The 27,382-nt window shown below is 35.4% G+C and overlaps 5 protein-coding genes across 7 annotated transcripts; 3 read left to right on the top strand and 2 right to left on the bottom strand.

Moving 5' to 3' along the window:
• Positions 662 to 8,673, bottom strand: LOC18590191 (protein IQ-DOMAIN 1). The gene is made up of 8 exons (XM_007015581.2): positions 8,364 to 8,673; positions 7,859 to 7,976; positions 6,773 to 6,893; positions 5,686 to 5,928; positions 4,765 to 4,992; positions 3,332 to 3,445; positions 1,642 to 2,131; positions 662 to 1,263 (listed from the first exon to the last, which is right to left on the bottom strand). Exons 3-8 carry the CDS (start codon positions 6,854 to 6,856, stop codon positions 1,115 to 1,117), a joined length of 1,308 nt encoding a protein of 435 aa, XP_007015643.2. The 5' UTR covers positions 6,857 to 6,893; positions 7,859 to 7,976; positions 8,364 to 8,673; the 3' UTR covers positions 662 to 1,114.
• LOC18590190 (dnaJ protein homolog) lies at positions 10,176 to 12,811 on the top strand. The gene is made up of 7 exons (XM_007015579.2): positions 10,176 to 10,664; positions 10,785 to 10,947; positions 11,281 to 11,419; positions 11,518 to 11,794; positions 11,891 to 12,089; positions 12,178 to 12,500; positions 12,561 to 12,811. The coding sequence occupies exons 1-6, from the start codon at positions 10,515 to 10,517 to the stop codon at positions 12,492 to 12,494; spliced, it is 1,245 nt and encodes a 414-aa protein (XP_007015641.2). The 5' UTR covers positions 10,176 to 10,514; the 3' UTR covers positions 12,495 to 12,500; positions 12,561 to 12,811.
• Positions 13,282 to 17,518, bottom strand: LOC18590189 (probable receptor-like protein kinase At1g49730). Of its 3 annotated transcripts, XM_018127461.1 has the most exons (8): positions 17,197 to 17,518; positions 16,788 to 16,903; positions 15,080 to 15,335; positions 14,704 to 14,756; positions 14,565 to 14,632; positions 14,072 to 14,161; positions 13,855 to 13,924; positions 13,282 to 13,760 (listed from the first exon to the last, which is right to left on the bottom strand). In XM_018127461.1, exons 3-8 carry the CDS (start codon positions 15,319 to 15,321, stop codon positions 13,459 to 13,461), a joined length of 825 nt encoding a protein of 274 aa, XP_017982950.1. In that variant the 5' UTR covers positions 15,322 to 15,335; positions 16,788 to 16,903; positions 17,197 to 17,518; the 3' UTR covers positions 13,282 to 13,458. The 3 variants fall into 3 exon arrangements, with proteins under 3 accessions (XP_017982950.1, XP_007015638.2, XP_017982951.1); XM_007015576.2 differs by lacking the exon at positions 16,788 to 16,903 and having other exon boundaries at positions 17,197 to 17,516; XM_018127462.1 differs by lacking the exons at positions 16,788 to 16,903; positions 17,197 to 17,518 and adding an exon at positions 15,573 to 16,109.
• LOC18590187 (putative phosphatidylglycerol/phosphatidylinositol transfer protein DDB_G0278295) lies at positions 18,824 to 20,845 on the top strand. The gene is made up of 3 exons (XM_018126907.1): positions 18,824 to 18,923; positions 19,528 to 19,688; positions 20,140 to 20,845. Exons 1-3 carry the CDS (start codon positions 18,824 to 18,826, stop codon positions 20,245 to 20,247), a joined length of 369 nt encoding a protein of 122 aa, XP_017982396.1. The 3' UTR covers positions 20,248 to 20,845.
• Positions 21,296 to 26,242, top strand: LOC18590186 (putative phosphatidylglycerol/phosphatidylinositol transfer protein DDB_G0282179). The gene is made up of 4 exons (XM_018127484.1): positions 21,296 to 21,548; positions 21,765 to 21,866; positions 23,171 to 23,331; positions 25,654 to 26,242. The coding sequence occupies exons 1-4, from the start codon at positions 21,446 to 21,448 to the stop codon at positions 25,768 to 25,770; spliced, it is 483 nt and encodes a 160-aa protein (XP_017982973.1). The 5' UTR covers positions 21,296 to 21,445; the 3' UTR covers positions 25,771 to 26,242.

Below are 27,382 nucleotides of genomic sequence, written 5' to 3'. Positions count from 1 at the left end.
TCACGTGAAACGATGGACTCAATTTGAATCCAAAAGTGGGGGAGTGGTGGATGTGTCCTTGGATAGCCCAAGAAATACTTTGCCTTGCCTTGCTCAATGTCTAGAGTAGAATGTCGCCATCTCGTTGTGCCCTGAACTTTTGTCCTCCTCTCTTCTTTTTGTTTAGAATATTAATACGTACAAATGAAATGAATAATGTTTTATCACTTTCTCCCTACTCTCGTCCTCGCATTGAAAATTACTTCATGCAATCAACTTTGCATTCTAATTTGGAATAAGATGAGAAGGTCAGATAGTTAGAATATATAGGAATCCAAAGGAAAACCTTTTCCTTGTTCTGTTCTTGTTCATATATGGTAAACGGTAGTTACACTTTTGGATATGAGATGAAATGATGGCAGTTCTATGGCTCAAGCATTTTTAATAAAATTTTAATCATAACTTAGCCTTAAAATCGGATTATAAATATGTTATAATCGCATCTTCTCATAATCTCAGTATTATTATAAAACACATTGCTCTAACTAAGCAAGTGCTGTTAAAAAGTAGGATACAATAAGATTAATTTATTAAGACACAGTGGATCAATCTATCCTAACGAGTGAGTTAGATTGTATATGTTAGGTTGCATGGATTAACAAAATGCGAGCTGAGAGTCAAGTGGACCAAATCATACGACAAACCAAGCCTTCAAGAGAAAGCACAAACGGACCATAGTTGAACCACGTTGCCACTATTGCACGCCTTTCCCTCATCACACGCACAAAACCAGAAATTTTACTCAACAACGACGGGACCAAGTGGGGGACAGCAATACAAAGGGCATCTTCTCTGGAAATAAATACAACGTGATCACATAATTGACAACCTTAATTACAGCTGATTACATCATCAACACATGAAATCTCTACGCATCTTATTCCCCTGACAAGCCAAATCAATCTCCTCGACTTTGCCATGGAGCGTAAACTACTCCCACCACGGCTTACCCACTCCTCAATTCTATGACAGGATAATAAACAATGCCGTTGCATCTTGGCGCTGTAATTCCATATATACATACACACTAAAACACTGGAGCCCCAACAGGGCTCGTCTTCAATCAAATACTTTCTTACAGCTCAATAGCCTGTGCCACAGCTTTTGTAGGATTTGAGTCCCCTCGTCCATTAAACTTGGACCTTTCCTTCATCTGCTTGTGAGAGCCTTGCGTCACTTTTACACCACTTCTGCCAGGCTTGGTTGTTTGAGACCCACTCACTCCTGCTCAAATCAAACCATTCAAACAAACAATTAGCAATTCTAAATGCAAAAGGCACCCTTTCGCTGTGCATTATCTAAACCAGTCGACCTAGAACTAGCAGTATACATACAAGACTGAAGAACAGAGATGTCCATTGAGCTTCAGGGAATAATATGTCAGAGCAACCTCACTACATCATGCAATTCTTTTGACAACCAGCTTAAACCAGATATGTTAATGTTAATGCACTGGGATCAGATGCCTGAAACTTAATGTGTATTTCCTTGGCAACCGACTAGCATGACCCAGTTTCCAATCCACTATAGTTCCCAAGAGAAAGGTTAGCATCAAGGTGAAAAAAACCTATATAATTTTGGACAAACAGAGAGAGAACTTACCACTGTTAGGCAGAGACAACCGCTTCTTTGCCTGTTTATCTGATTGTGTGGCCCTCTCTTTAGGATTGCTGTGAGATCTTGAACTAATAACAGGTCTTGAGCCAGCTTCTTCACCCAAATCTTCAAGATTTGGTTTGGATTTTGGCTTGGAAGACAATGCATTGACCGCTTCTAGCACACTTGCTGACTTACCAGGTGGAGAATCACTCCCATTGGAATATGATGGACCTGTTTTTTGACTTGATAGGTTAGCATGAAGATTCAACGCAGCCGGTTTCTTGATAGCAGGCTTTATCTGAGAATTGACACCATTCTTTCCCTCTGCAGGACCATCCTCGCGTATCATTACTCCATCTCGAAGATTAATGTCAAGAAAACGATTCTCCCATGGACGTACAGCCATCCATCTCTCCAACCAGTTCCAACCCCAGCTGCTTTTATCTGGCTCAAACCCAGCAGGCACGGACTGCTGTCTTGATCCTGCTTGCCACTGCATGAACAGATATTAACTCTTTAACACAACCCTAGCTCAAATGAGACCAGTAATTGAAATGACTCTAAGGCAACAGTAAAATCAGGCGACCCCAGAATCAGGTTATTAGGACCACTTCAGCAGTTTTATTGCAAGATTTTGGCATCCAACACCAACCCTCACAGGAGGTTGATGCCAATAACAAGGGCTCTGAGAGACAGACATTGACCAGGTAACCAAATTTACCAAGAAAACAGACAACAGCAGACGTTCAACCCTCCAGAACATAAAGAAAACAGAAACTCCAGAAGAATGCTAGAACTAAAATGATGCAAAGAAATGAGTATTAGTACAGTTTTTCAATGTTTCATGGAACTGGTGGACAAGATCCAAATGTGTTTATCAAGAGGCAAGAATAAAACAATATTCAATGAACAAAAAATTTAAATTTTAACATTCAAAGATAACAAAATGCATGATTTTATTTCAATATGGAATCTCTTTAAATTGCAGGTAGCATTTTTAGCCATTTGCTCATATTGAATCAAATATAGGTTTCCTTTTTATTATTTGCTTTTATTTTACAGCAACTTTTGAGGATGCCAAAAGTAAACAACAAAACCAAAGTAGCAAAATCAGCGAACAATGATAGCCTAAGTATCCTAACCTTTTCTTTTTCTCTTTCTATATGTTCTCTTTTTATCGACAAAGCAGTATTTACATTGAGCTCGCTTTCCTTATCATTCCTGGGACACCTATTCCTAGGATGAATTATTGAATAAATGATAAAACACAAAATCAAAGAATAAAAATGACATGATATTATAGAATAAAGAAACCACAGATATATAGTTGCAATAGGAAACAGCAAAAATTTGAACATGATTGTCAAGTTTTGAAACGGTGGAAGGAAGCCACTTCAAAAGTAGAAAAGATAATCAAGAGTTCTCAATTAGAAGGCGTCAGTATCCAAAAGCTCCAATCTCCAACTCATTAAAGCATGCTTGAGCATGTTAAAGCTATCCCTTTTACCATTTCTAAGTCAACTTATATGGTAAAATTCAAATTAATCAAAATGCACTATGAAATTGAAATCTCTCTCTCCCTCTCTCACCTAATCTGAGCACTGTTTTGACATTCATTCCAAAAAATAACAAAAACTTCATTGAACTATAAATTTGCCGCTTTATAAATTACAATAGTGGTATGATTTCTTACCTGATGAGCCAGAGCATATGCCATCGCTCTCTCACGTTTGGCTGCAGCCTCCTGCCTTTTTAGTAACTTGGCTTGAATTTCTTCAACAGATCCTATACTATCGCACCACCCTTCCTGCATTTAGTCAGAAGTCATATGAAGCACTCAGCAAACCTACCAACATCTATGATTCAAATATATGAACAAAACAGATAACCAGATTCACATTTCTATGATCATTAATGTTACTTAAAATATGATGTAATTCAGTTAACAAAAAGTTATCAACGTACAATTAACACTATCCAGCAAGGATTACCAATTTGAGCGCATACCATGTTTGCAAATATTCTGTTGCATGGCATAGTAAAAGAGAAGTAAATCTAGAGGTTGACAGGTGATAAGTCATGTTAGCAGTAAGCAACACCTCCCACAGGCAAAGCATGCTATGGCAGTGAAACTCAACACAGACAGATGTTAAAGCACCCAACCTAAAAACCAATTTGGAATATATGGCCACCACAACGAACTTATCTGATGTGAGACCTAACACCACTTAACAAGGGAAATATAAATGACCTACATCTAGAAAAGCAAATAAAACAGAGTTCCACCTATAAATAATTGGTTCCACCTACATCACCACTCTCAATCAGTTAGCCTTAGCATCACAAAAACCAAGTAAGTAAGTGGGTGAGTATACTAAATTCCACTACTCAAAGGATCTCCATATTGTGGATATAACTACATGGATAAAACTATGTTTTTTGCTCTAGCCATATTGGGGATATAGCCACTTTCCTGGTGCCATTACCCAAAAAATAAAGTGTTTGGAGGAATATTCAGCCCACTCTCTGTCCATCATATAAATCTTATTCCACTAAGAATTCTTGAAACATTTGCATCCTGTGTAAAACACTCTCTCTCAAGAAACCTCAGCACCCTCCAAACAGATTTTTCAACTTAGGTAATACCTTATGCATTTCCTGATTTGAATTCCACACGCATCTAAACCCACATACCACCATTAGGATGGTCCAATAGCTGCATCATCACCAGCCTCATTCTAAAGTCTCAACTAAGTGACTACATCTAGAACCCCTGCTTTGAAATTTTTATCATCACTCTTGAGATGATTTAGAAGGAGCAGATTATTGTCTGTAGTCAATTACATTCCAAAGGAGATCTGACTAATGTGATTAAAGTAATTCACCAGCTTTACACAATGGAAGAATACAATGCCACATCACAATCCTAATATTTCAATCTTAAAATAAAGGCAAATACATACCTATGACACCAACTAAGTCTATGTACGAGGAAAGAAATACAAACACACACAAACAACAAGCATGCCTGTATGCATGCATGAACTCACCTGCATTTGATGTGTATGTGGTGTGCCTGTATATTTGTGTCAATTTATATGAATTAATGAAATTAATGTTTCTCACCTCTATTTCTTTAACACGAGCCTCATTTGCAAGTTGTTGCTGAAGTTTCTGTTGGGTAGTTTCACTTTCTAATGCCAGTCGAACACGCCTTGCTCTTACACGAGCCTGAACTCTGACCAAAGCTTGCATGCAGCGAAGAGTAATTGCAGCTTGTTTTCTTACAGCATGACCCCTGACAAGGGCCTGCAATCTTACCAATCCTTTTAATGCTCGCAGTGCTCTTCTAGCCTGATGTTTGATTAAAATATATTCCAATTGCATCAGATAGGAGAGTTACAAAGTTAATTTACTTATTTAATTATAGTTCAGATGCAGGAAAAATCAATTCAAGCTAGGCCCCCCTTGTTAGGAATAAACTTGTATTCTATGCACTTGGAAGTAATGCAGATATGTTCAATTTAAAAAAAAAAATTTAATGGTCTTTCAAACTGTATCTTCAGTTTATGATTTGATAAAATATATGAAGACCTATGACATGAAATACATTAGACTACGCATCAGTGATTAAGACATACCAGACCACCTTATGCATACAGGCATAGACAAAACACATGACACAAAACATATACATACAACATGCATAATAGAAATGTAAAAATGAGTGCTTGTTAACATGCATGTGTCTGTTGATCCTCAAAAAACTACTCCATCCAACCCATTTTTTTTGTACCTTATTTCTTTTCGGGAAGTCCCTGGTTATCCATTTATCAAAATAAAATGCTAAATATCTTCAACTTTTCAAGGACATTCTTTTGACTTATTCCTAGAAACAGGTCTAGTCTTTTTCAAGATAAAGAAGGGTAATCTGAAACAACAACTATTGCCTCAAACTTTATGCAAGTCAAACCATCCCAAACAACTTGGGACAGAAAGAGTCTTTCATATTCTCATTTGGAATGGCTAAAAATGTAAAATCAATACCAGAAATCCTCGGAAAGCTGTTTGTATCCTTGTGGAAGCCCATTCTTCCCTTGCATGTTCATTAAGAGATGTATCATGCACTTCAAGTGAACCAGAGGGGGAGCCAGAAGCATCTGCAGTTGCATGAGTATTAGCATCTCTGGCTGGTGAAGCAGCATTCTGGTCCAGCTCTTCTTGAAATTTATCTGTGTCAAACTCAACAGGATGCTTTCTTCGGTGACGAAATTTGCTAGCAGCTGCCCCCTGTCACAACCGAAGACCAAAATATTTAACTTAAAATGTGCTTAAATAATGTTCTAATTTGGAAGTCAATCTCATTTAAGCTTGCCAACTTATTAATGTGCCAAAAGAAAAAAAAAAAGTAAAACAAAGTTCAAACAAAACAGAAAAGATATTCCAAAAACACAAGTGTCAAGGACTTCACAACCATGGACGTAAACAGAATTGCCATTTTGATGACAATGGATTGCAAATAGGAACTCCATTATTCAATGGCCAGGGAAAATTTTTCTCAACTGTTACTAAACTTTTTATTTTTCGGACAATGGACCTTTGATATGGAAATTATAGAAGCAAAGTCAAAATGACTATAAATAAAACTACAAAGCTTTGTAGTAAGGTTTGAAGGAAAAAGTCCTGCTGCAAGCCAGCTATCAACTCATGTTTGCTTTCTGTAAGCACGCAAGACAGAATAAGACTTGTTAAATGAAAATAAGCATCATCAAGGAAAACCATTGCAACTATGCAATTATTCTGATAATGACATATAGCATAATCAACTAATATGGGTGTAGAGCGTAGATATCATATCTTGATTTTGGCTAACAAGGATAGCTATTGCATGTAAGTTAACGCATAATACTCTCTCTCCTTCGTACCAGATTAGTCATCTATGCCCCAAGTCCAGATAAAAAGGCATTACCTCACAACATAAACATCTTACTTAAAGTGCACATGATATGAAGATACTTAGTGATAATAGGCCATCACTTCAGCATTTTGGAGAAATACACATGACACACACACATACCCAAATCTAAACCTCCAGAAGGGAAAAACGTAAAAAACTAGCATTATTGATACTGACGTTTTCTTCCTTCTCTGAAGATTGTGACTTTTCTGATTTCTTCAAGCCAACTAGTGCTTTGATCCATTTTCCTGAGACACCCATGGCACCAAGTATGATAACTCAATTAGATACAGGCGACCTGCAAGAAAAAAATGCTTGAAAAATCAATCTTAAGTTGCAGTCATTGATTTGATGCTTCTCAAATTCTAGAGAAAAAGAAAACATAAAAGACTGCTAAGAAAGAGAACAAACAATTGGCGTAATATGATGCAGATGCAAGAACCAATGTAACAAGGGTTGAGGCATTTTAAGGTAAAAAAATGAATATCATTTCACAACATGATGAGTACAATCTAGCGTAGAAGTCAAAAATGGATATTAATCTAAAGAAAACTCCATTATTACCACAAAAGAAAGGATATCATTGAATGAAATTAGAACATAACCAGCATTCGAAGAAAAGGAATCATTTCTCACTTCTAAAGTAAATATCAATGGGACAACATACATTCTCTACATAGTGAAAGAAACCAAATTATCAATAATAAACAAACTATTAAATACATAAATCACAAAAGCAGCAACAACAACACAGCTAGCCAACACTACAGCTTAGTTGGTTGTCTAGTTGATTTCCGCAATCTTCAATCAAGTAAAGCCACAGAGCATATATTACTAAGATGCAAGCCATTACTTTCAATGTGTCTGAAATTGACCAAGATTGACTCTAGGCATCTGAAGATCATAAAAACCCACAATTTTGACCCATAAGATGACTTAAATTCCATACCGTGTTTGCCTCAATTTTGTACTTCCTACACACATGATTAAAGTCCATGTCAACAGTCAACTTAAACCCTAAACCAGTTAAAAGATCATAAAAGAGCAAGATATATTCTCTTAAATGAACACTAAGTTATACTCGGTGAAAGATGCAAAGGGCTAATAATCAATATTTAGGTAACCCTCGAATTGGAGACATCAGACAAGAAAACGTAGTGAAAATCAGTCCCATAGCAGTAATTCTTAAGTGAAGAACTGAAAAAGGGGGCAAACACTGCCATTTTCAGATCATTAGAAATTCCAAAGACATTAATGAGCAACCTTTCAATCTAAGGTTCGAAATCAAGGACCTTGGCTACTTTAAAAGTCGGTGTCACTTTGTTAATGCCAAGTGAAGCAACCATAAATTCCACACAGACCTTCTCATTTCTCACACTCCCTGCAAAAAACATAAAAATCACCTCATCAATACGATAGAAACCAAAAAAAAACACTAACAGAATTCACATTTTCCATGAAAAACAACCAACTAAAAAAACTGATATTTATCTTCATTTATTCGTTTACGAATTAACCAATAATTCCTCCCATTAATTAACCGTCCGCATTAAAGTTTATTTATTACAAATTGCAATAATTACTGCCCAATTAAGCCTCATTTACTACAGATCTTGAAATTTCCACTGCCAAGCTTGAAAAGCTACTCAAGTTTTTTCATTATTATTACTATTTAAAAATAAAACCGAAATTTCACAAGTGAAGAATAAGAGAGATCAAGAGCTCAGTTGAATCAACGTAAAAAAAAAAGTTGAAAAGAAGTAAATACCTTTTTCAGCCGTTTGATTGATGATCTATCAATCTATCAATCAATCAGTCAATTTAGTCAAACCTCAGTCAAACCTCTAACAAAATATTTTCAAATTCAAAAAGGATGAGCAGAAGAAGAAATGGATCTCTCAGTTCTCACTCTACTAAGACCTCTGCCACTCTCTCTAGATTTTTAATCTCTCTTCAGAATTTGTGAGGACCGGAATCGGCTATAGTACACCGAGGGGGTGGGGGATTCGGATTGGGATTGGGTTAACTGCAGAAGAACGGTGTCGTTTGCTGCTTTGGTTTAAGTCGTTGTCAAGCGTGCCACCGAAGAGAGGTAATCACGGGACGTATGTCTCCTTTCACCCGATCAGTTACTATTTTTCACTGGCCTTTTTCTGATCCCGGCGTACGTTAGCACCAACGGTTTACTTTTTTTATTACTATATTATTGAGGGAGTTTAATTTATATTTTTATAATAAGTAATAATAATAATAATAATAACAAAACTAAATTAGATTATAGGACAATCATGCATTTGCTAATTGAACTACGTTTAAATATGTGATTTGTAATCTAAAGTTTAAAAATGCGTAATTATTAATCAGTTATTGAACTTTGTTTTTCCATTAATCATATTGTATAGTTTTAAATTTTAGATATTAAATTAAACATCTAATTATACTTCTATTCGTCCAATATCAATTGTATAAGGCATGATATATAAAAAAATTTATGAATTATTCATAAAAATTCAAATAATAAATTTTTATTTTTTTAAGTTCAATCAAATTCTCATATATTTTTCTTTTGATTAAAATAAATTTTTATTATTAATAATTGACTAATGGTTGTTGTCAAAATATCATTTATTATTAATTATTATATAACGTTAATATAATATATTAATATGTTATAATAAATGATTTTGTAACATGAGATATGACATGATGACGTTGACATATGATGTTTTTACTCTTCACATTCATTAATATCACATCAATATTATTTGAGTATAAAAATGATATATAATTTTTTAATTAGTGACAATTAATTAATTATTAATTATAATAATCTATTTGATTTTAAAAAATATATAAAAGTTTGACTTCAACACAATAGAAATTTAAAAATTTATTTGAATTTTCTTGAATTATTCAAGTATTATGCTAATACATAATTAATCTAAACTATTATCTATATTTATACAAAGAAGATATGTACATAAGGACCATTCTTGATAAACAACATTTATAATAACATCCTATAAAAGGTTGGGGCAAATTTTTTTGAGGTTTTTTTTTTTATATAAAACTTAGGTGTTAATTAATTACATTTTAACTTAAATAATTAAGAACAAATTCTCCAATTATGACTTTTTTAATTAAATCCTTACTTGTTATTGTATATCGAGTCTTTAAGCTTTCAACTTTTAACTTTAATAAAAAATTAATTGTCGTCAAACTTTATTTTAAATGATATTTTCAATTCACATGATTTAATGATGTGGTATTTTCTCTTTCATACCTTTTTCATTTCTCGTTAAAACAGCAAAGTAATTTTAAACAAATTATACAAGTCATCCCCTTTTCTTATTCCCACCTTCTCTTTCTCTTTACAATTGACGAATAGTGATTAATAATTGTTTTCGATGATTTATGATCAACGGACAATCAATTATTTGAATATAAAATAATTTGAAAGAAAGTGAATATTTATATTTAATTAATAATACTAATAACTTAAAATATGATGTACTCCCTTTAAAAATAGAAAAAAAAGAGGCTTAATTAAAAATCGAAAATAATGAACACGAAATGACGCGGGAATCGCCTCGCCGTTGAAGCGAAAGAAGCATCTAGAATTCGAAGAACATCTCTCCATGGCAAAGGAAAAGGAAAAAGAAGAAGAAGAAGAGGGGGGGTAGATAATTCTAGATCCTTCTTTTTCTTCACAACAAAATGAGGATTCCTAATCTCAACCGTCCATTCAACAAGCTCTCCTTTAAATTCCCCCTCAAAATCCTCTCCCCCACGCCACTTGATTTATTATTTTCTTCTCTTGCCGTGTCGCCAGGGCTTTCTGTTATATTCTTTCCTCTCCAAACCAAAACAAACAGAGCCAAAGCAGTTTGATCGAGTAACTAAGAAAGATCGAAAAAAAATGTTTGGAAGAGCACCGAAGAAGAGTGATAACACGAGGTATTATGAGATTCTGGGTGTTTCCAAGAACGCTTCCCAGGATGATTTGAAGAAAGCTTACAAGAAAACCGCCTTTAAAAACCATCCTGACAAAGGCGGTGATCCTGAAAAGGTACGGTAACATTATTGTTCTTTTTCGAAGATTTTATCTGGGTTTCTTTTATTATGGATGGGTGTTAAAGATTTTGTTGGTAATGCTAATTTTGATTTTTCTGTTTTGTTTGGTTGGCAGTTTAAAGAGTTAGCTCAAGCTTATGAGGTATTGAGTGATCCTGAGAAACGTGAGATATATGATCAGTATGGTGAGGATGCTCTCAAGGACGGAATGGGCGCTACTGGGGCCCATGACCCGTTCGATATCTTCTCGTCCTTCTTTGGTGGTAGCCCCTCTGGAGGTAAGTGAATTAGTTTAAGAGAAAGTTATCTTAAGCATTACTTTCATTCGAATTATGACGTGGTATCATGTTTATGAAAACCTAAGCTTCATTTAATTAGTGAATCCTGATTGAAGAGTAAACTCAGGAATCTGAAATCATTGTTAATGTTGTTGGGTTGATTTTTAGGAGCACTACACTGATGTTTTTCAGCTACCTGAATAAAATGCTTTTCACTATTAATGGTCTCGTAGATTGAGGAATTTGGAAATTGTTGTTATTTTGTTGATGTCGTTGGACTAATTTTAGGTGAATTAGAGTATGACTGAATCATGGGTTATTGTCGATGAGCAGGAGGTAGCAGTCGTGGAAGAAGACAGAGACGGGGAGAGGATGTGATTAATAATATGAAGGTTTCTCTAGAGGACCTTTACCTTGGGACTTCAAAGAAGCTTTCTCTTTCCCGCAATATATTATGCTCGAAGTGCAATGGGTAAGTTTTTTAGCTGTCATTTAGTAATATCTTCATCATTTTCCTGTCTCTAAACTTTTGGTAGTATTTGCTTACATGGAATGTATAATTTATAACAGCAAAGGGTCGAAATCAGGTGCTTCAATGCAGTGCCCTGGTTGCCAGGGTTCTGGTATGAAGGTCTCAATCAGGCATCTTGGTCCTTCCATGATTCAGCAAATGCAACATCCCTGCAATGAATGCAAGGGTACTGGTGAGACAATCAATGACAAGGACCGTTGCCCTCAGTGCAACGGTGAGAAGGTTGTTCAGGAGAAGAAGGTGCTGGAAGTCATCGTAGAGAAGGGTATGCAGCATGGACAGAAGATTACATTCCCAGGCGAAGCAGATGAAGTGGTATGTTTTAATTTTAATAGTAATGCAGTTTAGTATATGCACTTGGTTTGACAGTAGCATGGAGCCCAATTGGTTGGTTTCTGGTGTTTTTTGCAGCCTGATACCATTACTGGGGACATAGTCTTTGTCCTTCAGCAGAAGGAACATCCAAAATTCAAGAGAAAGGGAGAAGACCTGTTTGTGGAACATACCTTGTCTCTGACTGAGGCTTTGTGTGGCTTCCAATTTGTACTTACCCATCTAGATGGCCGACAACTTTTAATCAAGTCAAACTCTGGGGAGATAGTGAAGCCTGGTAAGTATCTAGGAATATTTACACCCGTCTCTTAAGGCTTTCTTCCATTGCTTGCTTGGTTTATTGGCTTTTTAACTTTTCTTTCCAGATTCCTTCAAGGCAATCAATGATGAGGGGATGCCCCTGTACCAGAGGCCATTCATGAAGGGCAAATTGTACATTCACTTCACTGTTGACTTCCCTGATTCTCTGAGCCCTGATCAGGTTCAAGCACTTGAGGCTATCCTGCCGCCAAAGCCAACCTCTCAGTTGACTGATATGGAGCTAGATGAGTGTGAGGAGACCACGCTACATGATGTGAATATTGAAGAGGAGATGAGGAGGAAGCAACAGGCAGCACAGGAAACTCTTGATGAAGAGGAGATGCATGGTGGTGCCCAGAGGGTGCAATGCGCACAGCAGTGATGATGAAGAAAAAAATCGGAAGCTAATTTGAGTAGTATTCATATGCTGAGGAATACGGAAGCTGATCTTTATAGTAGTTGAACTGGGAGTTTATGGTTTGTTGCAAGACATGTCTTGCATGGGTGGTGGGTGAGTGGTGGTGCATGAGCAGAAGATGTAGGATACTCTATGAACCATGTGTTTTTTATCTTTTCTTGGCAAAGATTGCCATTCTCATATAATGTTTCTTGCTGGCAAATTGGAAAATAAGTTCGCCGTTGATCTACTGTTATACAATATTAGATATGAAAGATTCTTTGGTGCCTGCTGGTAGAGAACCATAATGACATCATTTGGTTACTTCCTTTCAAAAAAGAAACATCATTTGGTTACTGGGTGCATGCTGCTAGAGAACCACAATAACATTATTTGGTTACTTGGTGCCATAATAACATCATCTGGTTATTTAAGGTTTATAGACTCCAATTCATGTTCCACCCCCCAAATGGTCCTTCAAATTGGCTTCCTAATGACAGATTATAATAATCATATTACTTGATTTTCAGTGGCAATTAACAATAATAATGGATTGACTCAGTTCTCCAGCATATATTGAATTATAATTTATAGTGCTTTTGCTGTTTAGGCATGGACTAGGCAGCTTGCTAACATTAATTTGTTCAAACAGGAGAAGGTGCCTGAAGATACAAACGGAGTGTCACTGCGTATGTTTGCTAGGCTTCCTAATTCAATAACTGATCCATGGAAATTAGTTTGACCATGTTTAGCTGTCTCAATAGACTTGATAGAAAGAAAAATGAATCAATTCTTGATCATATTGCTATATATTGCAGTCTGTTGCATCTCTCTTCCTGATTGTTCAGGAGAGATAAAAATCTGGTGAAAACTCCATGAAAGAATAAACTAAACTTCCTATAAATATGATTTTTTTTTTTTGTATAAAAGAAACCTCATATTACAAACACTAGTAAGGAATGTCCACCTTTTTCTGGAGATAACGAAATACCTGTGGAATGGGAAACTTTGGGTTGTTCTTAGATTTTATACATAATCTTGCTACAGATAGAAGCTTCTTAAGTTCCCTAGAATCATAATTGTTCCCTAGGTCTGGATCTATCATCATATGGATTGAACTGCTAAGGCGAGATCCTTGGACCCATTGGATTAAATCGGTCCCTCCTTGTTCTGATGACTGGCCAGTTATTAGCTCCAATATCAGCACTCCAAGCTGAAAAATTATGTTGCCACATTCCTGCTCCAGACATTCTGCAAGAAGAGGAGAGAATAGATGAATAAAGAATTCATCGGAGAGGAAAGCGAGTCTTGCAAACATTTGTAAGGATAGTGGTAAAAGAATCACCTTCTGAACATGACGGATGAGGCATTTCGACATAAGTTCCAACAGAACTTAGAAGGCCAACATCAGACAGCTGTATTAAAGAATGAATAATTATTATTTCAATGGTGATAAAGTTTTATAGCCATCTAGCTTCTTAAGATGCCAGTACTTTGAAAATGATCCATATGATCCAAATGCTAACACAAAAAGGGAAGGAACAAAAGGAATAGACTTTAACCTTAGCAGTAAAGTTTTCATCAAACATGATATTGCTTGAGCTGATGGAGACATGATAAACCGGTGGGTTACTGAAAAGAAGTAAGTACTCCTGCCAGCACATGGTCAACAAGATGATTTAGTACATTATGTTACACAGCTATCAAACCAATGTGCAGATATTGAATACTAGCTAGGCAGAATTTAATTGAATCCTAGTCTAATGATGAATTAGGAAAAAGAGGGTAACTGGCAGGTAAAACATCAGAAGGCATTAATCAGCAGTGGTCCTAAAAATTGATGCAATAGATCATGTGTGGTAAATGAGCAACAAGCAATTGAGTCTCAGAGCCACGTAAGAGAGATAGCTGCTTTCAAGAACTGGCCTTTCTGAGGAGGGAAGCTTAGCGCCTACCACATTCCTCAAGGGTTTGGGATGCTTCTTCAGAAAGTGTGGAATCATGTAGCACAGTCTAGAGAGTTTGGGACTTAAAGCAGATGAATCTGTGACTTACCAATGCTGCTGCCACACCAACAGCTATTTGTAGCCTTGCTTTCCAATTCAAAGGAGTCCTTAGAGGATCTGTCAAGAGCCAGTTGCTTAAAACAGAAGAAAATGTTTGCAATTACACAAATTATGCTTAATAGATATACCATTAAAATGCTCCTTCAAGCTTCCATTTTCAATATTGTCAAACACTAATAACCTGCAAAGATACATGAAAGATTATGGTGAGTTTTTATGCATAGAATATCTATCACAGTACCTTTTTTAATAGAAGCTATACATAAACACATGCACATATTTGAGTAAAGAGAATTTTGCAGAGAAAAACAGATGGTTTTACACTTCATTCATTTAATGTGTCAACCACTGCATCATATGATAATCTTTAGTGTAAAGCTCTTATATCATCAAATTCACCTTCTCAAAATGGCAGCTACATTTTTTTCTAAATCAAGTCTCAATATTTTTATCTAAAAGCAAGCAAATCTGAAAATGGAATCAAAATGAAAGATAGACATCAACCTCTTATGCCCTGTGGAAAACCCTCTGAGTGCAAGAAGATGGCGGTGATGCAATCGCCCCAAGAATTGCACTTCTCTATAGAAGTTGTCTATTCCTTCATCAAAAGCTCTTGCTTCTTTTACCAAAGCAACTTCACCACCTTCAAATTTGGCCTTATAAGCAGCCCCACGGGAATTGCTGTATATTATCCTGTGAAAGCCATCAGTTGCCCTCTTTACATCTTTGTATGAAAACTTCTTCATGAACGAAATTGGGCCTGAAAATAACAAAAGAAAGGAGATATAAACTCATCATCATAATTGATATCCAATATATCAAAAACAAAGTTAATTCTCCAAATACTAATCTTTTTAAAGCAAAAAGCACTGTCAATTTTAAAAATGTGCCTATCATATTTGCTACCTTTAACATGACTCAGTATAGTGAGTCATATCTATAAATGAGATGATAAAACTGAGTGTAAGATACTTGTCGTACAATGACTTGACCTCACCTACATGACAGGTTGAACTATAATGCTCAGATGTTTACACTTTACAGGTATTACATTCAATGTTCACCAAGAGGTCACTTATACCAGTTCACAGCTCAATATCTTGTAAAACTAAAGAACTGAGAACAAAGGAAAAGTTGATATTAGTAGCTGATAAAGTAGCCATCATCAATTGACTTGGATAAACATGTGTTCAGAAATAAGAAAAAAGATAGGTTTACTGTTAAAATAAGAGGAAATATACAATGAAAAATCACAAAGAAAGAAAATCCAATATCCTGTTGCCTCAGCTGCAATAGATTTGAATTTGAATACTGCAGAGTCATCTTGTCCAAAGACATTGAAATAATGAAATCATTTGTCATTAGGTAAAAACATTGTTACATTCACATAGGAAGATGATTTCATTGCAACTTGGTATGCATTAGTCCTCTAAGGAAAAACTTTGACAAAATTGACCGCCAACTGAAATGTGAATAGAAGTTTTCTCGGTCACAATCATGGTTGTTACAGTAAGAACAGCCTAAAGCGGTTTCATGACATGAACCACTACAGAGTTGAGTAATTAAGAGATCTACTCATGTGGCTTATACTTTCTAATCATATACTAAAATGACAATATAAAATTAGATAGTGATATAACCACACAACTAATAGAGACCTCATAAGTTATGTTAGGAGAATAACTTGAATCTTGCTTTGAAAAAAAAAAAAAAGAAGAAAGGAAATCGAAAACAAAAACTACAGTTGTTTTGTACAACTGAGAGAAATCGTATTCCCTTTAAAACTGGAATATGGAAGTGTAATTAGGCAACGAGAAGCAAAGCATATTTGTATTAAAAGACAATGTCTGTCATTATCTTAGAGAAATAAAATTTCCATTTAAAAAGAGGATGAAGATTGAAAAAGGGAGGGATATTACCCATAATTCTTCCATCTAAATACAAAAGGAAAAGAGAATGCAGCTGCTCCTTTTAGTATCATTATCTTAAATCTTAATTCTTTTTAGTATCATTATCTTAAATCTTAATTCTTATGCTGTTCCTTTCCCTGACTAATCACACAACATATGATCAAGATTTATTACATATACACAGACACAAAGATATGCTGACAAATGCATACCCAGAGGGAAGACAGAAAGATATATGTGTGTATATTAGAACCCAATTGATTTGCCATCTCAAGTATCATTGTATAACAACCAATACAAACCATTTTCATTCTAACTCTGAAACTGATCAACAACATAGATTAGGGAAGAATCGTCAAAGTTGACAATTAAATTCTTCAAGATTTCACTTTTTTCCAACATCAAGCTCATCACAGTCCTTCAAACCATCAAACCAAAAGAACTTTCAAAATGAACTTCGCACTACAAATAAACAAACCCATCTTTGATTCAGCGAATTCAAGCCGAAATTTACCAGTTTAAGACATTTTTTGCTAGGATCATGATTCATAAACAATGACATAAAACCCCAAATTACCATTAGTAAAATCCAACCTCAAAAAAGAACAACTTTCCCGGAAAACAAAGCATGACAGTTAACAAAGACAAAGAATTGCAGTCCAACAGTTTTTTTTTTTTTTTTCAGTTAACAATTGAAGAAAAGGAGAGTACCAGAACGAGATCGGTGAAGCCATGCAAGAAGACGAAACCTGAGTTTCCGGATCACAGGATCCATTACTTTCGGAAACAGCACTTTGTTTTGTTCTCTTCAGTTAACTTGTATGACTCTGATGCTGCAGCAGTCAAACAGTTATTACTAATTTCCATTTCTTTCGTTTTTCTGCTTTTTATAACGGCTTTGCTTTGCAAATGCTTTTACTTTCTGTTCGCCTGGAAAGTGAGAGCGAGAGATATGATGACTTGGTCAAGTGAAATGCTGCAGTAAAATGGCTGTTAAAAATTATGGGCGATTTCTAAAAACAGTAAATAAACTGTCAAAACTGTTTCCTGTGCTTCACTACTGATCAGTTCCAGTAGTGTGCCAACATTTGTTAAAGAGTTGGGTTAGTTTATTTAATAGTTTTAAGACCCAAAAAACAGCAAAATGCTTTAATTTGCTTAGTTTGTTTCCTTTGGTCTTTTAATATTGTTTGTTGTGAACAATGATTTGCAGGGTTGGTCCAAAATTTGACAGATCATAAAGCTGGTAGGTTTTTCATTTAGAAGTTTTGGGGATTGGAATTATGGGAGGGATTAATTTTACTTTTCAAAACATAAAAAGGATTGGACCAACCCTATATTTGCTGATTTTGACTCTAGACATGTGTGTAAATTCCAACAAGTCATTATAGTTTGTCCATCATAATAACACATATGAATGAGAATGGTAAGAGTGCCATGCACAGCTCTTTTAATTGAAGGGTTACAATTCTTCGATTGAGGAGCATGGTTTTCTTTTTTCTTGTATTGCAGTTTGTAGAATAGTATTGCCCATGAGTTTTAATGGAATAATAATAATGGAACAACAGCATAGCTCAGCATCAACTTCACATGCTTACAAGCAGCATTACTTGCCTTTATCCCAACCACAGTCATCCACTTTTAGATATTGTAGCTTGACTCTTGTGACTACTCAATTCAACTATTTAATCAGCACTCCATTTCATAGAGTAACGAATTCTCCAACTGTGTTATTTTAGGAAAAAGAAAAAGCCCAAAACAGGTTGAGCACTGATTTTTGTGGATAGGAATCCTTTGGATGCTGTTTTGAGATAAAGCTTGGGGTCATTTTACTTGTCCCAAGAGCAATGTAAATTCCCCATATAAGTTTAGCTGGAAAGAATGAGGGAGAAAAGAATGAAGAAGAAGAAAAAGAGAACAGCGAAAAAGGAGCCGCATTATGACAACTTTATACTAAGTTCACTCGGGGGGGACCAGGCGTAGCATAGTTTAGACTTACGAGTGTGGAAGTTTCTTTAGCTTTAGCTGATAACTAAGATAATGACTGTCTATTTGCCTTTGGTTCTTTTGTTTTTGTGGATTCTTCGTTTTTGATGTCAATTTTCTCGTGAATTCATCACAGAAAGACAAAACAGTAGCAACCGAATGAAGTGAAGTATGGTAAGGCGACACATATGCTACACCAGTTCTTCAAACAATGACACATCCATCACTTTCTTGAAAATTGAAAACCTTGAAATTTCGCTCTTCATTGTTTAATGTTTTCCATCTTAAAACAACTCTTTTACCATCTTACTTTTCATTTTCTCTGCCTTTGTAACTGGAACCTAGGCAATCCATGGAGCTAGTAGCTGATCAATTCCAGCTTACCATTGTGCTTTTCTTCACTATCTTTTTGCTCTTAGCTTTTAATCAGGCTCAAAATGTAACGTACTGTGGTATGTCTATTTTTTTTTTCCAGTGTTTTCATTAGCATTAAAATTTTGTAACTCTACTTATTCCCCCCCCCCCCTTTTCAGTTTTCCTTATTGAAATTTTAAGGCAGATGACTCAAGGCATTACAGTGTTAATGTCCAAAAATTTGAGGTATCCCCTGATCCAATGTTGGTAGGTAGGCCAGCTACCTTCACCATCTCAGCTTCTACAAGTAATAATTTTCTGCTTTGGACTCCCTATTTTCCCATTCTTAACTGTATAATGCACTATCTATCAGAACACTAATGAAAAGCTCCACTTTCTTTTCTCTTATTGGTACATTCTATGGTTGATAGTCGATTCAGATTTTACAATTCCGTTCACTAGGTACAATAAGTTGGACAAGGCTTCAGTTTATTTTAAGAAGTAGAAGTCCAGACTTCAAACATCTTCTTTTTCTCTGTCCTTCACCCTATATTTTTACATTCTCTACCACTTTTGTCCTTCAGGTGCTTATTTTCTGCAGCTTTAGCATGTTGATGACTATAGGAGCTACATTGAATTGTGTCCGATTTCTTTTATTCTTTGGCATTCTATTAATAAAGTTGGCATACATCTTTCATTCAGGTCAACCAATCTCTGACGGTAAAGTAGTGATCGATGTCTCTTTCTTGGGATTGCATGTCCGTGCAGAAACTCGTAGTCTCTGTGAGGAAGCATCCTGCCCTATTGCTGCAGGCAACTTTAAGCTCTCGCAATCCCAAACTTTGCCTGTCTTCACTCCACCAGTAAGTCTTATCTCCCAGATTAATAATTTTCAGTGGTTAGTCTTAATGGATGAAGAAAGCTTGTGTTCACTAGTTTGTGTTACGAATTTATACTGAAAAGACCAGGATTTACAACAAATTATTCATCTTTCCAAAGCCTTAGTCATCAAGATTGGTAAAAGTTTAGGAGAGCTAGAACAGTTTAGTCACCCAGTTCTAATGCTTCATAAAAGCTCTTTTAATAACAAAATGAAAGATGTGAAACATCTGTGTCTCAAGAGAGCAAGTAATCATAACAAATTCACTCAATTCAAATTCATAAACAAGGCAAAAAAAAAAAAAAAACTTTCATACTTTGCCTCTCTCAGCTCCCATGTCATCAGCAGCTCTAAAGCTCAATATATCAATTTATTTCCTTATAAATTATGAATGCCAAGGCTTATTTAGCTGCCAATGCTGCCTTATTGTTCAGGGATCTAACGCTCTTCAGATGATATTGAATGATCAAAACAATTTGGAATTGACATGCATTGGTATAAACTTCACGATTGGAATTGCTTCTTTGGCGTCTGATATATAGTTGAGTTTGGACTTTGGAGAATCATTGAGTACTACACTGTCTCGGACTCTCCGTCTCTCTATGTTCCAGTTGCCTCCTTACAAGATCTCGGAGCATTGTTTTATTTCAGTGAGATTAGCTCTCCAGATGTGCAAGCATTTTATACATGCAGCCTGATAGCTTAACCAGAGCAGTTTAATTATCTGAATAAATGGCTTTTGGTTTTTGAGGGCACGCCTCCCTTTTGTTGTTTGCAACCTCAGCACCTTCCCTGAAAAGCTTGTGGCCGGAAAATAGAGGATAACTCAGAAGCTCATGACTGGATACTGCTGAAGAGCTGATGATTCACTCCTGGGAGAAAGCTTGTCTTACACTCTCCTCATTGATCCAACTGAGCCATTCACCAATCTTTCTGCTGGCTCTTCTTTTAAAACAATACTGTCCCAGCTGCATAACACAATTCAAGTCCCTAATCACACCCTAGATAAAACCAAAATTTATGATTCTTTTTCTCAGCCTTAAAACAACAGACCAAAAACTTTATGCAAAGGACGTACCTTTGTTCTGGTCATGTTGCAAATTAGACAAATTATTCGGCTAGCTAGATAACTACTATAGATGAACGAATGCTACAGTTTAACAGTTTGTTCATTTTAATCAAACGTCATTTTACCTTTTCATGCTTCATTTTTGCCCCATTTTAATATTTTCTTCAAAAGCAAGAAAAAAAATAGACATATAATGGCGATAACCACACAATACTAATACAGAAGAAAGAAAAGAAAAATGCCATTGAGGCCATTGAAGAGATTCTCAGTTGTATGGAGCTCAGGATGACTATTATTCAAGGGTTGGATTAGATTTTTTTTTTTTATAATATTGTAATAAACTTTATATAATTTATAATTAAATGAGATATTCTCCGATGCATGCGTGCCCAGAGGGAAAGACAAGTAAAGGACATCCTAGTTGTGGGACCAAGTGACAATTCAGCTGACAATGACAAAAATTGAGCGTTTTGATCAGATTCTTGGTTTTGGTGTCTTTCTATGTTTAAATAAATAGTGTTCAAATTCAATGGTCATAACAATCACATAAAAGACAAAACAGGGTTTGATTATTTCCTCTGCAAATAATATACAGAGCAGTTTTTTATCGGATAATTTGGCAATTGGCATCCTCAGTCTAAACAAAGAAAACCCCTTTAAGCACGCCTGCCATGGACACAGTAGCAGCTCGGTTCAAGCTCATTCTTATGCCCCTTTTGGCTATTGCTTTACTTTTCTTACCTTTTCTCCAGGCCACTGATTTCAGTTACTGCGGTTAGTTTTCTTCTTTCTTTCTGCTAGATTATTGTTGGGTTCTTTTGCTTTTCCTGAAATTATCTAGTCTAAAGTGAACTGACATGTGTTAGTCCATAGATTCTTGATTTTTTTTTTGTTATTTCTTTTGGTTGTTTTGTCCTATCTTTTCTGTGTTCAATTGCTCAGTTTTTTCTTCTGATATATGTCTGAGTTCCTGGATTGAAATCAATGCAGGTGATGAAGCTGATTTCGTTGTAACAGTCGAGGGAGTCGATATATCACCTGATCCTGTGGTTAGAGGCAAGCCAGCCACCTTCACGATCTCAGCATCTACCGGTAACTATCCCGTTATTGCAATTTCCGAATAGTCTTTACCTTGAATTTGATATTTTAGGATGTCTCTAGTACACAGGATGACAGATTAAGATAAGAAAGTTATCAAACTTTGTTGTGGGTAAGATTAAAAGTAGGATGGGATCATTTTTATCTCATGTCATGTTTGGTAGTAGATGTGATAAAAATACAAAAAATAAGCCTTTCATAAGGTGGAGTTTAAATGGGGGAAAAAGGATAGGACTTCACTTAGACTCAATTAATAAGAAATTCTTAAATTTCTTCATATTTGACTGAAGACTCTATTCAATTCAGTTGAGCTTTAGATGCTTAAGTTTGAAGGTAAAGCACCCCGTAGAGATATGGGAATAACTGGCTGCAAGTGTTGATCTAATCTAGTTTTTGAGGTATCAAGCCATGCATCGGAGATGTCTAAAAGGTGATTTTTGAGTACAAGGAATAAGGATTGTAAGGTTATGTAATAAATATTTGTACTTAACTTTTTTGGATCTCAGGTCTCTGGGAACTAGCTACTTGTTTAAAACTCTATAAATAAGCTTGTAACTTCTTTTAATTAATATATATATAAAAGGTTTGGTAGAATTTCAGCATTTACTATGCCCGGTTTTGGATGGTGTGGAACAATCCTAAACCTTGGTGTGAAGTCTTTGGAATATAAATATGAACCCTTAAAGGAATCTAGGTTTGAAGCCTAGATCTCATCTTGCTTATTTCCAGCTTTCATCTAAGTTAAGAATCAACCTTCAATCCTTCCTACGAACTGGTATTGACTTCACAGTCAAACTCAACCCTAGAAATCCAAAATAATGTTCTTAGTACCATTCATAGAATCAGCATGACCCTAAAACCAGATTACAAAAGCTTTTGAAATGCTTATCCAGTTTCAATCAAACACAATCCCTATTATGAAAGTTAATTATTCCTAGTTTGTAGTTTTCCTTCTGTTTTAGAATACTCTACATCAGTATCAAATTTCTCTGGCAAATACATTCAATCTTGGTGGATTATACTCTTGTCTATAAAGTTAATTATTGCTGGAATCGTGCTTGTGTTTTGATGACAAAGCCACTTCTCAAAATCTTTGTAGCATTTAAAGAAAAATGTTAACTTTGCATATAATAGCTTAAACAGAAACTCTTGGAACGCAGATACATCCTTGGTCCATTTTGCCAATATTTTGTGCGGTACATATTGGTATATATATCTGAAGGTTGCTTTTTGTTTTTAAGTACATGATTCATGGATATATCCTTTTTTGGCATTTCATTGGTGCCTACATTTTGCAGGTCAAGCTATCTCTGGAGGCCAAGCGGTGATTGATGTTTCCTACTTTGGGATACATATCCATCAAGAAACTCATCAACTTTGTGAGGAAACATCCTGCCCTGTTACAGTTGGACAATTTGTACTCTCTCACAATCAAGTTTTACCTGGATTCACTCCACCTGTAAGTTTCACTTTACTGAGAAACATTTTATTTTTTGAAACTTTTTTCAGGATTATACCACTTGTGATGTGCCCTTATAAATTGATTTGAACGTTGAGGCAGTCAACCAGCCTATTCTCTGATATTTTCAGTTAAAGAAAGCACTGCTTGTTTCCCATGCTTCATGATTGATCTAGTATCTGATATGTCTAAATTATCACTTCAATCTTTATGCTATGGTGTTTTTTTTTAGTTTCTTTTTTCCTCTTGTTTTCAAACTTTCATGCTGCTTTTGGTTTGATGAAATGGCTAAAGAAAATAAAGAAAATGATGAAGAAAGCATTTGTTACTTCGGTTCTTACTGGATGTTTGCAACAGAAATAGAAAGCATGGTGAGCAAAGTTATATTTATTATGGACTTATTATCCTCAAGTCTCACACAGGCACCAAAAAAAATCTCATAAACACCTTCCTTTGACGTATGTGTGACATCCTTTGCTAATTCCAAACTATTTAAACATTGTCCTAAATTTGGCAGCAGCTTTCTTGAGTTCTATTTCTATGGGCCATATCTAACTAGAAACATTCATCAATAATGTGTTGTGCTTACTTCCTGGCACCAGATTATCTTTTGTCCTTCATTAAGAAATAGAAAAACTTGTTTCTATATTAGCTTATCTTACCTGGCTTCATTTTGCCCTTCTTATTTGTGTTTAGAGACCTTTGATCAGTGATATCCTGTATCCTTAGGTCTCTCTTATCTGTTGGGCAGGGTTCCTTCCAGGAAAGTGATAAACTGATAGTTTAGGAGTTGTTTGCCACTTTACCTCTTAAGATCCTTCTGCTGATATGTTTAAGTGACCTGCACTGTATTTCAAAAACATTAGCGTGGGATGGAAAAGCCAAACCTTAGCAATACCTGATGTGCTTTCAATTTTCAGTTTATCCTTGATAATAAGATGTTTACTGTTACTTTCACCCCATGCTTGGTTAATCTGTGGCTAAGTTTCTGATTGAGAAAGTGTAATAATTGTGATATATGTATTCCAACCTTTAGCAACTTTTTATGAATTAATTTAAATAAGAAAGAAAATAAATGTAACGAGTTGGATTAAAAGAAAAAATAAGTCTAGATGGAAGAATCTCTTAAAGAAAAAGTAATGGGAAGCTTGCACTTTCAACTACCAAAGCATGAGTTTTACTTCTCTAAAGACTGCGGCTTAAGGAGTTGATCTGATACACACTACATTTCTTAAAATTTTCACAAGAAAGTTCTCTAATGTTATGTTTCACTTTTTAAGTACCAATGTAATGGATATTTCAAGGGATTTTAGTAATCACCTACCGGCAACCCTTGCAAATATTCATTTCTCTTTAGGCAATTAAAATAAGAAAGAAAATAAATGTAACGAGTTGGATTAAAAGAAAAATTAAGTCTAGATGGAAGAATCTCTTAAAGAAAAAGTAATGGGAAGCTTGCACTTTCAACTACCAAAGCATGAGTTTTACTTCTCTAAAGACTGCAGCTTAAGGAGTTGATCTGATACACACTACATTTCTTGAAATTTTCACAAGAAAGTTCTCTAATGTTATGTTTCACTTTTTAAGTCCCAATGTAATGGATATTTCAAGGGATTTTAGTAATCACCTACCGGCAACCCTTGCAAATATTCATTTCTCTTTAGGCAATTAAAATAGAACTCAAATGGTGTTGTTCAAATCAAGGACCTTGTCTTTCTTGCACCCGACTCAAATGGTGTTGTTCACTGCACTCATGAATAGACTGTTTCAGTTTTCCAGTTTTTCATTCTCATGGATTTTTTATTTATCAGCTCTTCCTTGTCGTCCTATATCTTCTTTCTTGTCTTTGTCTGGCTTATTTAGCTTTCATATTTTGATGGAGCTTTTTTTTTTTTTTTTGTGGCTTCTTCTGTGCAACTTGGCCTGACTTGGGATTGTTATTGAAATTTGGAATTTGCTCATTTTGATGATTTCTTTTGCTGTCCTCATAGCTTTTCTTATGCCTTGAAGTGTTATGTAAAGATACTCCATTTGGTTGCATAATAATATATCGAAACCAATCTGGTTATTAACTGTTAATAGAGACCAGGATCCAGATTTATCCTTTCTTCTTAGGACTCAGGTACAAACTCCATCTAGCTGCCTTAATTTGTGGTTTGATCCCTAAAGAACTCAGGTGGATGCATGATGGAAGTGATATCAGATGCACTGGTTTCAAACTGTAGAACCCCTAACTTGATTTTTTGGGCTTCATTCACTATCCAATTACATGACAGATGACATGAAGGCAATTAGCTGATCTTTTCTATGTGGCATTTGCAGGGTTCTTACACACTTACGATGAAATTGACTAGTGAGGACAATCTGCTGTTAACTTGCATTAGCTTCAAATTCAAAATCAGTTTAAGTGCTTCTGGATCTTTGGTCTCTGATAGCTGAGTGGCGAAGTAAATGGTCTAAATAACTCTTGGCATACATTGTAGTGGGGTCTTTTCTTATTTCATGCTGAAAGATCTAAAGTTCTACGATCGTTGTACTTTTATTCTACTGGGCTATTACTCATAAAGATCATTCCTGCCTTTATCGAGTCACATTCCAACCGTGTTTATCACTCAGATATCCAATTGCTGTAAAGATATTCCACGAGACAACTCTGCTTTCATGCAAGTCACTCATCTGTTGAAATATGGTCAGTTAACGATGTTATCTACCATCCTTTAGTGAACCATCATTTCAAAATCAGTTTATATCCTTGTACTTGTAGCACTCCACTGTTGAACTTTAGATTTATCGAGAAAACATGCCATTGTGAGTGTTTGGACCCTGATTCGGACTAAAAGGTCCGGCCTGATTTGCAGTATTCTACATAAATTTGTTGTGCTACGAATACAAGGATATAAGCATATCATAAGATCACACTTTGGCACTTAATTATGATGTTACTAACTTTGCAGTAGCAACGTAATTCTCGATGGCACATCTTAATAAAAAAGATGGGCAAAAATTACTATGATACCAAGTTAATGCTTTTTTAAAAATTAGAAAAATTTCATCCCTGAGCCCATTTGAAGCCTCCTTTCTATCGTTATCATCATCACTTCACCCTGGCCAACTTCTACCTTGCAACCCATCACCTGACAAGCCAATTCAAATGGAGGTTCTGCCTCGGCTGTTTCTCAGTCTTCCCTTGTTTTCCACAAGCCTTGCTGTTAACGATGGAGGTGCTACCTTCAAATGGGAAGTCGTGTTATTCGCAGCTTCCTGCTTCTCATGTTTCTCATTATTTATCTCATCAAGTTTGGCCTCAGCGTTTACTTTCTAAAGAGGTTTATACTCTCATGTTAATTTCTATAATGTTTGGCTTTTAATATATGTTCCAGTGAAATATAGATCCTCTCATTCCTCCCGGAGTAAACTGTGACGAGGGGACAAAACAGAACTAGGAAAACATAGACAACATTTCAAGTCTTTAATGAATTAAAATAACTCCAAATTCACACAAAAGCATAGGAATTTTTGCAACTATTTTCCCATCTAAATTTGTCAATTTCTTGTTATTTTCTGCTTTCATTTGTCACTAACTTTTTTATCTGTCAGCCTTTCTTTTACATATACAATTAATTACCAAATTAACAATTACATTTCTCATCCCAAGACTCAAATTCAAGGTTCTTCTGCAATTTTACTAAGAAAAAGAAAACATCTAACTGAAAGTAGATAAAATATAAAAAATGCTATTTCTAGGAGATGATTCTGAACAATAATAGGAGTAATGATGGGTTCTATGCACCTCTTTGTTTCTTTTTGATTTTCAATCATCTAAGTTGTTTCATGTGGATAAAATTTAAATATTTTGTAGGCCACTGCATTGAAAACTAAGGTAAGGTCTGGTGCAGTGGGTTGCACCCAATGTATCTTACTTTCACTTGTCTCTTAGCTTGTCAGATTGAACTTCTTTGAAGAAGGGTATGGTATCTGACAGGGTGAAAATGCTAGATATGCTTAAAATAATCAACCATCGGAGATGCATAATGCTTGATAGATAGAAGAA

This window comes from Theobroma cacao, chromosome 9, assembly GCF_000208745.1.
Source record: "Theobroma cacao cultivar B97-61/B2 chromosome 9, Criollo_cocoa_genome_V2, whole genome shotgun sequence".
NCBI lineage: Eukaryota > Viridiplantae > Streptophyta > Magnoliopsida > Malvales > Malvaceae > Theobroma > Theobroma cacao.
The sequence above is the reverse complement of the archived record's forward strand: the minus strand, read 5'-3'. Positions and strand labels throughout refer to the sequence as shown.